Genomic DNA, 14,605 nt, shown 5'->3' with positions numbered 1-14,605 from the left:
GCGTTTTTTTTTTTTTTTTTTTTTTTTTTTTATGTATACTATTTTCCCATCTTTGAATTCATCCCTCTAAATAAACTAACACTTTATTAGAAGTAGATGATCCTTCACCACTATCTCTATGTTCGTTTAGTAAAACTTAATTATCAAATCTCGTATCGGTTAGAGAGTAGAATAAAACTTTCTTCATAGTAGATATGTTTTAAACGACGAAAAATGATATCAAAGCCTCATATTGGAAGGTGTGCCAATGAGAACACTCGCGCCCACTAACCGGTGGATTATGAGATCCCAAATCTCAAGGACATTGGGCACCTAAGTTGTTGGATTGTGAAATCCCTAATAAACGAAATATTTCTTATAAAGGTGTAGAAACTTCTTCCGAGTAGACGCGTTTTAAAATTTGAGACTAATGACGATATGCAACAAAATCTTATAAGAGCGTGGAAAAAACATTGAACTCCTAAGGAGGTGGATTGTGAGATCTAAATAACAAAATGTTTGACGTAAGGGTATGAAATTTTTTTCCTAATAAAAACGTTTTAACATTGCGAGTGAGGTTGATGACGATACGTAATCGGTAAAAGGAATAGCAATTGGATAATGAAAGATGAATATGTTGACCATGCAGGCCTGAAACGGCAAAAACTTTGAAAAAGTGGTCTAAAATTCACATCATTGTAATTAGAAAATGTAGATTCTATACTTATTATGTACTTTGGGGGCTTAAAAATTCCACGCGTTTTATGACAGGAAGTCAAATGTGAGGGGGACACCACTTTGCAGCTACCTCTTAGCCTCTTTCAGTAATGACAAATGTTACATGTATCCCTATGACACAGTGTAAAGTTAAACCCCCTCGACATGGGTTGGCCCAGCCCAAGCTTTATAGCCTAATGAGACAACCGCCAAGTCTTGTGATAATGCATTCCTGTTGGTTCGTTTAACGGGAGTGTTTCTATTGAAATTAGTACGCAAATGGAGTTTTACCCGAGTGTTCGCCGGATTCTAGGACCGCTGTAATCTCCGTCCGGAACAATCGGCCAGATTTGTAGGCATTGGTGGAAAAGAGGCCACTCCGCTGTGAAATGTCGATGAAATTTGAGGCTGTGGTGCCATAATCACCCCGCGAGTGGGCCGATCTGATCTCTCAAAGACAAGGACAGGAGGTCGGTCGGTCAGGGGAGGACAAAAGAATCAAGTTAATAGATGTTAGATAAAACCTGAGTTTTACCGTTTTTCTTATTCACACGATTTCAGAAAATCGTGAGTTTGACCATTCGACAAATCACGTCGAATGGATCACCAGAGTTTTAGAAGGGAGTGGCACAGATTTAGTTGGCCACTCTCCAGCCAATTTTAGAATTCTTTTTTACTTTAAATAGGAGTTTGTTCTGAACAAATAAAACAACCTGAACGCAGTCAGAGTTATTTTTCTCTCTCCTTTTTGTTACGCATTTTCTCAATTTCCTCTCACCGAAATTCTGTGAAAACCAACAAGTGGTATCAGAGCCAAGTTGAAGATCGGTGTATATCATTGCAGAGGAGCCAACCTATCAACAAACAAGTTGAATAGCTCAAGTGGTTAGAGCGTTGACCTAACATCACAAAGGTCTTAGGTTCGAGTAGAAGAAAATGCAAAGTGTAAAAACACACACATCGTGGGGCCCATCTCGGGCAGGCTCACTCACTCCTCCACGCCGTCGTCGTGTGCCGACATCTCCATCACCGCCGCCTCGAAGAGGGCGTCAAGTTATCGTTGAGCGGGTGATCAGGGAGACAACGACTGCCGTCGTTCAGTATCCAATATTGACAAAGTCCAATTATAACGAATGGATCTTGTTGATGCGCGTCAACCTACAAGCGCAAGGGTTATGGCATGCTGTTGAGCCAGAGGAAGGAGAAACGATTGAGTACCGTGAGGATCGGTTGGCATTTGTCGCCATATTACGATCTGTGCCCCCAGAGATGCTGGCATCTCTCTCCACCAAGCGCACCGCGCAATCGGCCTGGGAGGGAATCAAATCCCGTCGGGTCGGTGTACAGCGAGTGCGGGAATCCAACATCGAGCAGTTGCGGAAGGAGCTCTCGGAGATCCACTTTAAGGACGGTGAATCCGTCGATGATTTTTCAATGCGGATCACGGGGCTCGCCAACAACATCACCACACTTGGTGGCAGCATCAGCGAGACAGAAATCGTGAAGAAGATGCTGCAGGTTGTCCCTGATCACCTCGAGCAAGTTGCGATTTCAATCGAGACATTGCTTGACGTGAACGACCTAACGGTAGAAGAGGTGATCGGAAGACTGCGTAACGTCGAGCAGCGGAAGAAAAATACCATTTCAGCTGTCGACAAGGGGGGTCGTCTACTCCTCACAGAGGAGGAATGGTTTGCACGTCTAAAGCTCCGTGACAACACCGGCCAGAGCAACGGGTCCTCCTCCAGCCGCAAAGACGGTAAGAAGCCATGGATCTCCCACGGGCGCATGCGCGGGAAAGATGGGAATCAAAAGAAGGAGTCGACCAATGGCAGGCCAATCTGCTCGAACTGTGGGAAGAGAGGACACCTAAGCAGGAACTGCTGGAGCAAGCTTAGGAACAAGGAGAAGGCCGAAAAGGCCCATGTGGCTCAATCCGAGGAGGACGAGCCAGCTCTCTTCATGGTAAGTGCATGTGTCCCCACTCTCGATTCCAAATCCACGGAAATGGAGGTAATCAACAACGATGTTGAACTCGAGAAAGAGCTCCAGCTGGGTGTAGCAAAGGTGGCACCAGCTAGGGAACCAATTCAACTGGAGGAGGAGCGAGTGTTCGCTCAGATCAGCGAGCGGGACGAGCAACACAAGGACCGGCGATGGATCCTAGACACAGGGGCAACAAACCATATGACCGGGGCTAGATCTGCATTCTCCGAACTCGACTCGGGGATCCGCGGGACGGTGAAATTCGGCGACGGATCCGTCGTCGAGATCGAAGGACGCGGCACCATCCTATTCGCCAGCAAGGGAGGCGAGCATCGCAAGCTGACCGACGTCTACTTCATCCCGAGGCTCAAGGCTAACCTTGTGAGCCTGGGTCAACTCGATGAGACAGGCTGTTTCATCTCCATCGAGCGCGGACTACTCAAAATTTGCGATAATCAACGACGGCTGCTCACACAGGCAAGGCGCACGACAAACCGTCTTTACATCCTGGAGTTAGAGATAGAGCAACCTGTCAATCTCTCGGCCAAAGATCGAAGAGGTATCTTGGAGGTGGCACGCAAGGTACGGGCATTTAAACTTTCCTGCTCTAGAAAAACTACAGAAGGAGGAGTTAGTGCACGGTTTGCCAGCAATCAAAGGTGTGAACAAGCTGTGCGACGGGTGCCTCATCGGCAAACAGAGGCGCACACCCTTTCCGTCTCGAACATCCTATCGAGCCGATGAGCCGTTGGAGCTTGTACACGGCGATATCTGCGGGCCCATCAAGCCGGCGACCCCAGGCGGTAAGAGTTCGGCGACCCCAGGCGGTAAGAGTTTCTTCCTCCTATTAGTCGATGACAAAAGCCGCTTCATGTGGCCGACCCTGCTGCAAGCGAAAAGTGAGGCGGCAGAGGCGGTTAAGTGCATTAAAGCGCGAGCGGAGGCCGAATGTGAGAAGAAGATGCGAGTGCTGCGCACAGACCGAGGCGGAGAATTCACCTCGACAAGTTTCGGTAAGTATTGTGACGAAATCGGCATACAACGGCACCTAACGGCGCCCTACTCCCCCCAACAGAACGGAGTGGTGGAGCGCCGGAATCAGACCATTGTCGGGACAGCAAGGTCATTGTTGGTGACTGCCGGGATGCTTGGGAGATTCTGGGGAGAGGCAGTAATGACGGCCGTATATCTCCTCAATCGGTCACCAACCCGAAGCCTTGACGGGAAAACACCATATGAGGCCTGGTACAACAAAAAACCAGCGGTACATCATTTTCGTGTGTTCGGCTGCGTTGCTTACATGAAGGTAACACGTCCCCACCTCGCCAAGCTCGATCCTAGGGGGCTGAAGGTCGTTTTTATCGGCTATGAACCCGGGAGCAAGGCGTACAGACTATATGATCCTGTAGGGGGGCGAGCTCACGTGTCTCGCGACGTCGTCTTCGATGAAAGCACCTTCTGGCAGTGGAATGACGTGATCGAGGCAGACCATAATCCAAATCAATTCACGGTGGAGTACCTCGTCACTGAGTCGGAAGAAGGAGGAGCCCAGCATCAGCAGCCGTCACCGCCGCCAGCAGGTGCAACCCCTGAACTAGTGGAATTCGCAACACCACGGACTGCGGATTCGACGCTGGATGCCGATCACGATACTAATCTGGAGGCCAGGTACCGGAGGATGGACGACCTAGTAGGAGGAGGTGAACCACCTGGACTGGCAGTGCGCGAGCTCGAAGAAGTGGCCGAACTACATGTCATCAGTGCAGATGAACCGAACACCTTCGCCGAAGCAGAAAAGAACCCGTGCTGGCTGAAGGCAATGCAGGAGGAGATGACATCCATCACCAAAAATCAGACGTGGAGTCTGGAGGATATGCCGCCGGGACACCAAGCCATAGGGCTCAAATGGGTCATCAAAATTGATTACATCCGAACAGAGGAACAACTTGGAGACATCTTCACCAAGTCCCTGGCGCGGGTGAAATTTGAAGAACTACGCTCAAAGATCGGAGTTCAAATAGTAAGGTAGATATACTACAGGTTTTAGGAGGAGATTGTTAGATAAAACCTGAGTTTTACCGTTTTTCTTATTCACACGATTTCAGAAAATCGTGAGTTTGACCATTCGACAAATCACGTCGAATGGATCACCAGAGTTTTAGAAGGGAGTGGCACAGATTTAGTTGGCCACTCTCCAGCGAATTTTAGAATTCTTTTTTACTTTAAATAGGAGTTTGTTCTGAACAAATAAAACAACCTGAACGCAGTCAGAGTTATTTTTCTCTCTCCTTTTTGTTACGCATTTTCTCAATTTCCTCTCACCGAAATTCTGTGAAAACCAACAATAGAGACGCTCCATTATCGACTCGAACTGTAAAATTGAGGCGCAGAGGACCAAATAGCAGTAGAATCCAAGGATCAATCAATAAAAAAAACAGCACGACTAACCTTGCGCACAAGCACCTCCCTCAAGTTTTCCGCACCGCAAAGCGTCGTGATCTCCGACAAATCGCTTTCAAATGCCCAAACATCGAACACTCCACGGAAAACTTCACAATTTTTTTAAAAAAGATCAAATTCTGACTGATGCTTTTCATATCACCACAGCTACTTCCTTAGATCCCGAAAGAACAGAGATTCGGTGGTGAGAGTTTCATGTTGAATATCCTGTCGTCATGTTCAACAGTGATTATATATAAAAAGAAAAGCCCTCATAATCGCTACCAATCTCATCGCCGAAAGTACCTTTTTGCCATGCTCATTGCTACCATCGCTGCTTCACATGAACCTATTAAAGTGATTCTTTAATTAATAATCATCCAATAAATGGACATGCAGAATTATTGTATAATATAAAATACGTAATTTAAACCCTAAAATCGAATAAAATCAAATAGAGAAATTAGGACAAAAACTGTATATCTCATCCGTCCATTTGTTTGGCTTTAGGTAATGGCACGAGGGTTCTTCATGAGGAAATGGCCGGGAATTCCCCAATGAATCATTATGCCTTCCACCTTGCTATCACCTCATTTGCCTGTGCCCCACTGCGGTTCCCACTATGGGTTACATTATCATACCCCACTTATGAAATGGTTCTTACCAGTACGACGTCGTTTTCGTTGTTGTAAACCCAAACCTTCATACTGCCCAATACAAACAATTCCACTGCCTTATCATATCATATGTACAAACCTTCGTAGTCATCATTTAGCCGTCGTCCATGGCGATCACATTCCTATGCCTTCTGATTTTATTCATACTTCACATATTCACAAATCAATTCCTTCACAGAATCCGAAACCTCCCCCCGAGCCCATTTTTTTCACTACCCATCATTGGCCAACTCTACCTCCTCAAACGCCCACTTCACCGGACCCTATTGGACATCTCGCGCCGGCATGGCCCAATCCTCTTCTTCTGGTTCGGTTTCCGACCAGTCCTGGTCGTCTCTTCTCCGTCAGCCGCCGAGGAGTGTCTCTCCAAAAACGACATCGTGTTCGCCAACCGGCCTCATCTCATAGGCGGCAAATACCTCGGGTACAATTACACAAGCCTCCTCTGGGCTCCGTATGGCGAGCACTGGCGAAACCTCCGCCGAATCTCGTCCTTAGAAATCTTCTCCACCCACCGCCTCCAAACGCTTTCCAGTATTCGCGTCGACGAAGTTCGTACGTTGATCCGGAGGCTGTACAACACCAAAAACGACGTCGTAGACATGAAAACAGAGTTTTTCGAGTTGATGTTCAATATCATGATGAGAATGATCGCTGGAAAGCGGTATTATGGGGAAGACGTGGCGGAGTCGGAGGAAGCAGAGAGATTCCGGGAGATTCAGGAGGAGACGTTTCGATTGAGCAGCAAGACTAATTTGGGGGACTTCTTAAGGATGGTGAAATGGGCTGGATTATCGAAAGGGCTTGAAAACAGGATGAAGGAGTTGCAGAGCAAGCGGGATGCTTGGATGCAGAGTTTGATCGAGGAACATCGTAAACAGAGTAAAAAGGATGCTAAAAAGACCATGATTGAGGTCCTCCTCTCGCTGCAACAAAAGGAACCTCACTATTATAAGGACGAGTATATCAGAGGCCTTATGCTCGTGAGCTACATCGCCCAACTCTCATCCTCATTTCACTTAATTTAACTTGGTGGTGTTCTAACCAAGAGTGTGATTAACCTGGATTGTTGTAGGTGTTGCTATTAGCAGGGACTGAAGGTTCCATCAATACAATGGAGTGGCTGCTGTCACTATTACTCAACAATCCAGAGTGCCTTCAAAGGGCCCAAACGGAAATCGACGATGTTGTAGGAAGATCCAATCGAATCCTGGAGGAATCGGATCTGGCCCATCTTCCTTACCTCCGTAGCCTAATCCACGAGACTCTCCGAATGTACCCACCCGGCCCATTACTCATCCCCCACGAATCATCGGCGGATTGTCACGTTGGAGGGTTTCGTGTCCCAGCTGGTACAACGCTGTTCGTCAACGTGTGGGCCATCCAAAACGACCCCACCGTATGGGTGGACCCCGAAAAATTCAACCCGGGACGATTTGGAAGTGAGGGAGAGGGGTGGTTCTTCAAGTGGATGCCATTTGGAGCCGGGAGGAGGAGATGTCCCGGCGAGGGCCTAGGACTGCGCGTCGTTGGATTGGCTGTCGGGTCGCTGATTCAGTGCTTTGAGTGGGAGTCGGTTGGCGGGGAATGTATTGATATGAGGGAAGGCGTTGGACTGACGCTGCCCAAAGCCGTGCCCCTCCACGCCCTTTGCCGACCCCGTTCAAAGGTCGCACATTTGCTTCCCCAAATCTGATACAAATTGAAGTGGTTGTTTATGTTTTACTGTTTAGTTGCTGGCTGGTATATCAGCCCCCCACGTGTGTATATATATATATATATTGCAGTTACTATGCCCAAAGGCCAACACTTGCAGGCTAGAAACAGGTGTAAGCCCATATTTGGCAAGCTTCTCTCACAAACCAAATCAAGCTCTATAGTCTATAGTCAATGTACACTATAACGGCTCAAACTCACCGTTAAAACATACTCCGCTTTGACACATATCATTGTCTACCTCACAATTTTGAAGAGCGTCTGCTACAGAGATGTTCCTATTCTTTTATAAGAAATATTTCGTTCTCATCTCTAATTGATATGAGATCTCATAATGCAACCACTCTGCGCACGATATGTTTGAGTCGTTACAAATGATATTAGAGTCAAACACCGGACAATATTAATGTGTTAACAAGGACGTTGGGCACTGCATGGGAAGTGGATTATGAACTCTACATTAGCTAGAGAGGGGAACAGATCATTCCTTACAGAGATGTGGAAACTTTTCCCTAATAAACACGTTTTAAAACCCGTGAAATTGACAGCAATACGTAATGAGATAAAGCAAACAATATTTGCTAGCAATTGACGTTGTTACATATATATATATATATATATATATATATATATAGTGTGAAGCTTCTAAATGCATCAATAATGATACATAACCTCTATTTCAAGCATTGTGCAGCTAAGTTTTATTTTTCTCCTTGTTTGGACAAAATAATGCCACCCACCTGCTTTACCACCATTTTCACAAAGGTATTAAATAGGGGAATTCTTCAAAACTAATAAATGGAAATTTCAATTTCCAATTTCGTATATACATAAAGGATAAAATAACAATTGTTTGAGTTGACCAACTTGCAACATGCCGGTCGGATTGCCGTTGACCGTTGCCACGTCGTCCTACATTTTCATTATGTCGTTATCGTGGCTTCATCGGATTGGCCAATCGGTTAGCGACGAAAATAAGAAAAACTGCAATGACTTTGGTTTCAGTCTCAATATTTTGGGGGCGCAGAGGGCTATTTACCGGGTCCTCTCCGCGCCAATTACCGTCGTTCCTCTTCCGTCTGCACCATCGCGTACGGTCCACCAGCACACCATGTCTCCGCCCTCCACCAGTTTACATTCTGCCATCTTCGTCTATTGTTTAGTTGGTTTCAATTTTCTGGGCGCGATTTTTTCCTCATCTGTGGACTCTAGAGACTTCGATTATCAGCAGCGCCCTGTGATTCTTCCTCTCTATATTTCACCGACGAATTCCACCCATCAGCGCGTTTTGGACCGTGATCATCGTCTCCGGCACCTGTTGAACTTGGAAAAACCCCACTCGTCAAATGCTCGAATGAGACTCTACGACGACCTCCTTACCAACGGGTTCGTCTTTCTGAATTTTCTGCTTTTGTTTCAGTTTTTAGATTTGTTTGTATGTATATCGTGAATTCGAGGTTCTGGGCATTTATATTCCTAGGTATTACACGACGCGTCTATGGATTGGGACTCCTCCACAAGAATTTGCTCTTATTGTGGACACCGGAAGTACTGTGACATACGTTCCATGCTCTAACTGCGTAGATTGCGGGAACCATCAGGTTTCTTTCGATTGATTGTTGATCTGCGTTGTTTCTTCAGTTCTGCTCTCTCGCCAAATATCTGCAATTCGTTTTGTTCGTTCGAATTTGGGCTTACAGAAACTTATACTGATTCCGTTGTTTGAAATTTTTGTCTTTTAAGCCTATAACTGTTCAGCACGATGTAAGCATGGGATCTTAGAACTAGGCTTGGTCGAATTGCTGATGAAGGAAAGATTAGAGATCGCCCATCTGATCCATCTCGGATCACTGGTTCATACATGTTTTTCTCTGGAAATGACTTTCTGTGTATGGGTTCACAAAGATAAAATAAGATAGTGCCAAAATGAAAAACTGCATTTGGTTGGCCTAGTGGTCAATTAACGCCGATGTAAATAGCAAACAATTTAGAGGAAATGAGTAAGTTATGGTGATCATCTAATTAGTATTTAATATCCTACAAATTATTTTGACGACCAAATATAGAAGAATCTCTTATGAGAATAAGCCTTCATAATATGCTTTCATTTGAGATTTCAAATCTCATTCAATTTACTAGTAACCTTGCAAATTGTGTAGCATGATCGTAGTTGTGAGGTGCTGCATTGGGAATTATGTCAGATTACTCATTTGAAGCTTATGCATGTTCAGTTAAATAAGGTGTTTAGATTGATTGTAGTAGTCGTAGATAAAAAAAAAAAATATTATTGTAGAAAGTCCAGACAGTTTGAACTGCTGATAACTCTAGTTATACTCGATATATGTTCTTAAAACAAGTTTTTCACTTGATTTATTTTTAGACCATACTATTTTTAGGATCCAAGGTTCCAACCGAAGTTGTCTAGCTCATATCAACCTGTTAAGTGCAATATCGATTGTAGCTGTGATGACAATGGAGTCCAGTGTACATACGAGAGACGGTATGCAGAGATGAGTACTAGCAGCGGTGTCCTTGCTGAGGACATCATGTCATTTGGAAAAGAAAGTGAACTTCTACCCCAGCGTGCAGTCTTTGGCTGTGAAACTATGGAAACTGGCGATCTTTATACCCAGCGTGCTGATGGGATTATGGGTTTGGGCCGTGGTACACTCAGTGTGATGGACCAACTTGTTGGCAAGGGTGCTGTGAGTAATTCATTTTCATTATGTTATGGTGGGATGGATGTTGGTGGGGGTGCAATGGTTCTTGGTGGGATCTCTTCACCCCCTGGTATGGTATTTACCCACTCGGACACATCTCGAAGGTATGGTGGTTTTGAATGTGCCTTTCTAAATTCATTTTCACTGGTTTATATTTATGTATATCTCATAGATATAGTCTAGTTTTGGGACGGAAACAGCCCATATTATAATATAGAGTTGAAGGAAATACATGTTGCTGGGAAGCCATTGAAGTTGAATCCGAAGACTTTCGATGGGAAGTATGGATCTGTCTTGGATAGTGGAACTACATATGCTTATTTTCCAGAAAAAGCCTACTATGCATTTAAGGACGCTGTAAGTTGTTCAACTTCTGCATCTAATCTCTGGTTTTCAAATCTTAGATGGTCTTACCTTCACCAAAAGCCTATCAGTTTCGTGCTACTTATCGTTCCTTCTGCTTAAAGGCATCCTTGTGCTTATCACAATATTATAGCTAACTCTCAGTTCTCTTTCCTTTCTAACCATCCTCACATACATATTTACTGTCGGGGACCTATCACATACATGTCTTATTCAATATGTCTGTCACCAGTAAGATTCAGTATCTCATTCATTCTGCATCATGATATGGAATTTTGGAACAGTTCAAAGCCATTGAAACTGTCTAAATGGTTGTTGAGAAAGCTATTATAAAGCATATTTGAATCTTCGAAGTGTAACTCAGATTGATCGAGTGTTTGGAGTTCACACAGTCCCAATATTTCATTCATGTGTCATTATCTTGTCTTTTATCATTCTGCATTGATTTGACCATTTTCTCTACCTTCACATTTTATCTTCGAACAAGGACTTCTTCAAGTAGTTCTTCATAGCCACATTTCGCCGATACAACTATCTTGAACTCTTACATTTTAATCGGATCATTTGAACTTCAAAACATACGTTGTAGCCTTCTTCTTTTTGTTATTACCAAATATAATATTTATGCTATGCAATTGATTTTGGCTGTGTTCTAGTAGTTGATTTAATTGATTTGATGCTTAGCTTATGCTATTGATTCCCAGTTTAGGGACTGTTTCATGCTGGAAAAAACATGTAGGTGCTGGGTACAGTTTTTGTCATTTGGAATGCAATGTTGTGATTTTTTTGGATGAAAAGATCTGATCTACAGGTCTGTTTTGAAATCGATGCTGCATTCATCATGAGCTCTTCTTCTTAGCAAAAAGTAGAAATGCCCTTTCCCATAGATGTTGCCTGAGGGATATTGTTGTCTTTAACTTTTTCATTCATGTGAATGACAAGTTTTGATTTCTTGACTTGATGCATACTCATAGTAAAGGTCATCTCCTATTTTGCTTCCTCCCAGTCCATTCTGCAGTTGTTTATTACAAAACATGGTGCATTGTTGTTAACTTATGGTTTACATTGCAGCTAATGAAGAAAATTAGTTTCCTGAAACAAATCAATGGTCCTGACCCAAATTTTAAAGATATTTGTTTTTCTGGTGCTGGGAGGTATTTCTATTTCTTGCTAGGAGCGCTGATATTTTAGGTGTATTTCTTTCTGGGTTGATTGTTGATCATCGGATTCTTGTGCTAGGGATGTGTCTGAACTTTCAAAAGTCTTTCCAGAGGTTGCTATGGTATTTGCCAATGGACAGAAAATTTCACTCTCTCCGGAGAACTACTTGTTCCGGGTACTCATTTTTTAGTTGATCTTTTCTCTCCTTCCCTCTCCAGTGAATTGTTATGATATATGTAATTGCCTATAATTTGTAGTAAAATTTACATTAATGGTATATCCTTCCTCTTCTCATCAACCATCTCTGCAGCATACGAAGGTTAGTGGTGCATATTGTCTAGGAATCTTTAAAAATGGTAATGATCAGACAACACTTTTGGGAGGTATGGCGAAGTTTCCCTGGATTGTGGATAATTCTCTTTTGCGCTGTACACATTGTTTTACTGCTTTTGGCTGTGTGGAAATGATGGTTTTGTATTGCATGCTTTAATAAAACTTAGGTGTTCAATAATCACGGTCCTCAAAATTAATAAAACGAAATAGTATTTCTTTAGAGTAAAGCTGCGTGGTCTCTTTTCATTGGCAGGAATTATTGTTCGTAATACCCTTGTCACCTATGATCGAGAGAACACCAAAATTGGGTTTTGGAAGACTAACTGTTCTGAACTTTGGAAGAATCTGCATTATCTTTCTCCTGCTCCTCCTCCAGCTCCTCTACCTTCCTATGGTCAGAATACAAGTAATGAAATTCCTCCACCTGTTTCTCCAACTGTGCCATTTCTTTCCGGTAAGGTTTAACCCAATGGTTTCAAGATTATATTACCAGATGACTTTTACTTCGCGCGGTATTTATATATTCCTGTGTTCATTGTGTAGGTGAATTTCAGGTTGGAGTCATAACATTTAATATGGTGCTTCATGCCAACAAATCCTCCGTGAAGCTTAACATCACTGAGCTTGCAGAATTTATTGCCAATGAGCTTGAAGTTAATGTCTCACAGGTACTAATGAATTTAGAGTTAACCTTTCACCATTCATATTATCTCTTGTCGACTACCACAGCACCGTTGTTAGTGCTAGGTCCTCTCCAAATTTTTTTTCGAGATAATCTTGTAAAAGGCAACAATTAATGGTGTGAACTTAACTTTTTTGAAAAGAAAGGAGAAGAGTGAAAATGCGCGCCCTAAAGCTTAAGAAGAATGCATATACTTGACTTTATTGAGACTTGCACTGCTGTTTCTATATCTATATGCTCGATTCTTTGTAGTGTCTGCAGTTTGGGGTTCGGCTTACACTTGCCAATTGTCTAATTTTAGGTTCACATGCTGAACTTTACATCGGGGGGAACTGATTTCTTCATTAGATGGGCCATCTTCCCTGCTGATTCTGCTGGTTATATATCTAATTCCACGGCAATGGTGAAAGTTCTTAGTTCTTAAGCGCCCCGGTTATTTATATGAAGTAAAAACATTGGAGTATATCAATTAACTATCTTATGACTGTAAATGATGATTTGCAGGACATAATTTCTCGCCTGAAGAAACATGACTTGCAACTTCCTGAAAAATTCGGAAGCTATCAGCTGGTTGAATTGAATGTTGAACCTCCATTAAAGAAGTGAGATATATTCCTGGATGTTATTCTTTTCCTTCTTACAGCATTTGGAGCACATAGGGCTCCACTGGCTATTGCTCGTCATTTTTCAAATATATCATCACTGGGTCGTCCGCATTTGGAGTTCGACTGATTCTGGGGGGAAATTCCTTCAAAGCATGGCGTTCACCCATTTAAACTGCAGTAACTGCTAATAAGTTTTGTATCTGTGACATGTCTTCTTATAGAGTAATTTGCTTTCAGCCCAGTAGGTTATATAATCTTAAAAATACTATTGATCACATTTCTGTGCAGTAGGTATATGCTGTCATGTTCACACTCTCGTTTTCTACTTATTTCTGGCTACAACTTGACTAATTTTCCCTATTATATTATGCTTCATCACGTACTTTCTTACCCCTGGTCGGATTTATACAGGACATGGATGGAGCTGCACTTCTGGTCTATGATGTCTATTGTAGCAGCAGTTACCTTAGTTGTTGGATTGGCAGCCGGAAGCACGTGGCTGATTTGGAGATACAGACGGAGGGAGCTGAGTTCATATGAGCCTGTTGGTGCTGTCGGACCCGAGCAAGAGCTTCAGCCACTATAGACCCCCTTTTTTTCTCTCTTTTTTGGTTGGAGTTGTGATTCTGTATATCAGATATATAGTTTCGGATTAAAGAAAAGATGTGATTTGGGTAGGGAGAGATTGGAATTTAAAATAGCTTCAAAAACTGAGTGTATATGGTAGTCACTCATACCATGAAATGCTTAGGACCGTTGTACACTGATTTAGAGTTGTAGTAAAAACCACAGGAAGAAGGGAAAAAAACCATGCCAAACAAGAACATGTGTTATTGGAATGGCTCATGTATTTAAGCAGGGACAAAGGTGCACAGCCTTGAGCTGTTCCCAGTGCCCTTTATTACAGGTTGGTTTGATTGATGAAGTAGATTTGATTTATATGAACTTCGACCAATAGGGTTATTTTAGGATGGCGTTTAATTATTACTTTTTGTACATTAGGAGATAAAATTTTTATCACGTGGGTATAACCGGTTGGAACACCGCAGGTGGACCCTGTATTAATCGGCACACTGCCCTATGATCTTCTTTTCTTTTTTTCTTTTTCTTTTTCTTTTTCCTTTTACTTTTTCAATTTTCCTTCTGAACTTTGGTGTAGTGTTCACCAGAGACGCCCCTTCCAATCTTGTCTTTCGTCGTTTGAGTTCTTGTTCTTGGCCATTTCCC

The 14,605-nt window shown here is 43.2% G+C and overlaps 3 protein-coding genes across 6 annotated transcripts in view; 2 read left to right on the top strand and 1 right to left on the bottom strand.

Annotated features, from left to right (window-relative positions):
* The window catches only part of LOC111477235 (putative cyclin-A3-1), a 9,224-nt gene extending 3,306 nt beyond the window's left edge, over positions 1-5,918 (bottom strand). For 2 of the 4 annotated variants that reach the window (XR_002717234.1, XM_023121280.1), the window contains exons 1-3: positions 5,428-5,918; positions 5,131-5,349; positions 988-1,139 (exon numbers count right to left, since the gene is read on the bottom strand). The gene's annotated coding sequence lies outside the window, so the exon portion shown is untranslated. The remainder of the gene's footprint in view (positions 1-987; positions 1,140-5,130; positions 5,350-5,427) is intronic. The other 2 variants (XM_023121281.1, XM_023121282.1) reach the window with 2 other exon arrangements.
* Positions 5,904-7,618, top strand: LOC111477207 (isoflavone 2'-hydroxylase-like). Its single transcript, XM_023121240.1, has 2 exons — positions 5,904-6,781; positions 6,874-7,618. Exons 1-2 carry the CDS (start codon positions 5,906-5,908, stop codon positions 7,492-7,494), a joined length of 1,497 nt encoding a protein of 498 aa, XP_022977008.1. The 5' UTR covers positions 5,904-5,905; the 3' UTR covers positions 7,495-7,618.
* Positions 7,619-8,402: 784 nt separating this feature from the next.
* LOC111477188 (aspartic proteinase-like protein 2) lies at positions 8,403-14,323 on the top strand. The gene is made up of 12 exons (XM_023121219.1): positions 8,403-8,900; positions 8,995-9,115; positions 9,911-10,338; positions 10,435-10,591; positions 11,669-11,751; positions 11,837-11,933; positions 12,069-12,141; positions 12,345-12,545; positions 12,635-12,759; positions 13,075-13,176; positions 13,278-13,375; positions 13,790-14,323. Exons 1-12 carry the CDS (start codon positions 8,440-8,442, stop codon positions 13,962-13,964), a joined length of 2,121 nt encoding a protein of 706 aa, XP_022976987.1. The 5' UTR covers positions 8,403-8,439; the 3' UTR covers positions 13,965-14,323.
* The last annotated feature ends 282 nt before the right edge of the window (positions 14,324-14,605 follow it).

Source organism: Cucurbita maxima, unplaced genomic scaffold (genome assembly GCF_002738345.1).
Source record: "Cucurbita maxima cultivar Rimu unplaced genomic scaffold, Cmax_1.0 Cma_Scf00003, whole genome shotgun sequence".
NCBI classification, from domain to species: domain Eukaryota; kingdom Viridiplantae; phylum Streptophyta; class Magnoliopsida; order Cucurbitales; family Cucurbitaceae; genus Cucurbita; species Cucurbita maxima.
This window is presented reverse-complemented; position numbering and strand designations above follow the sequence as displayed.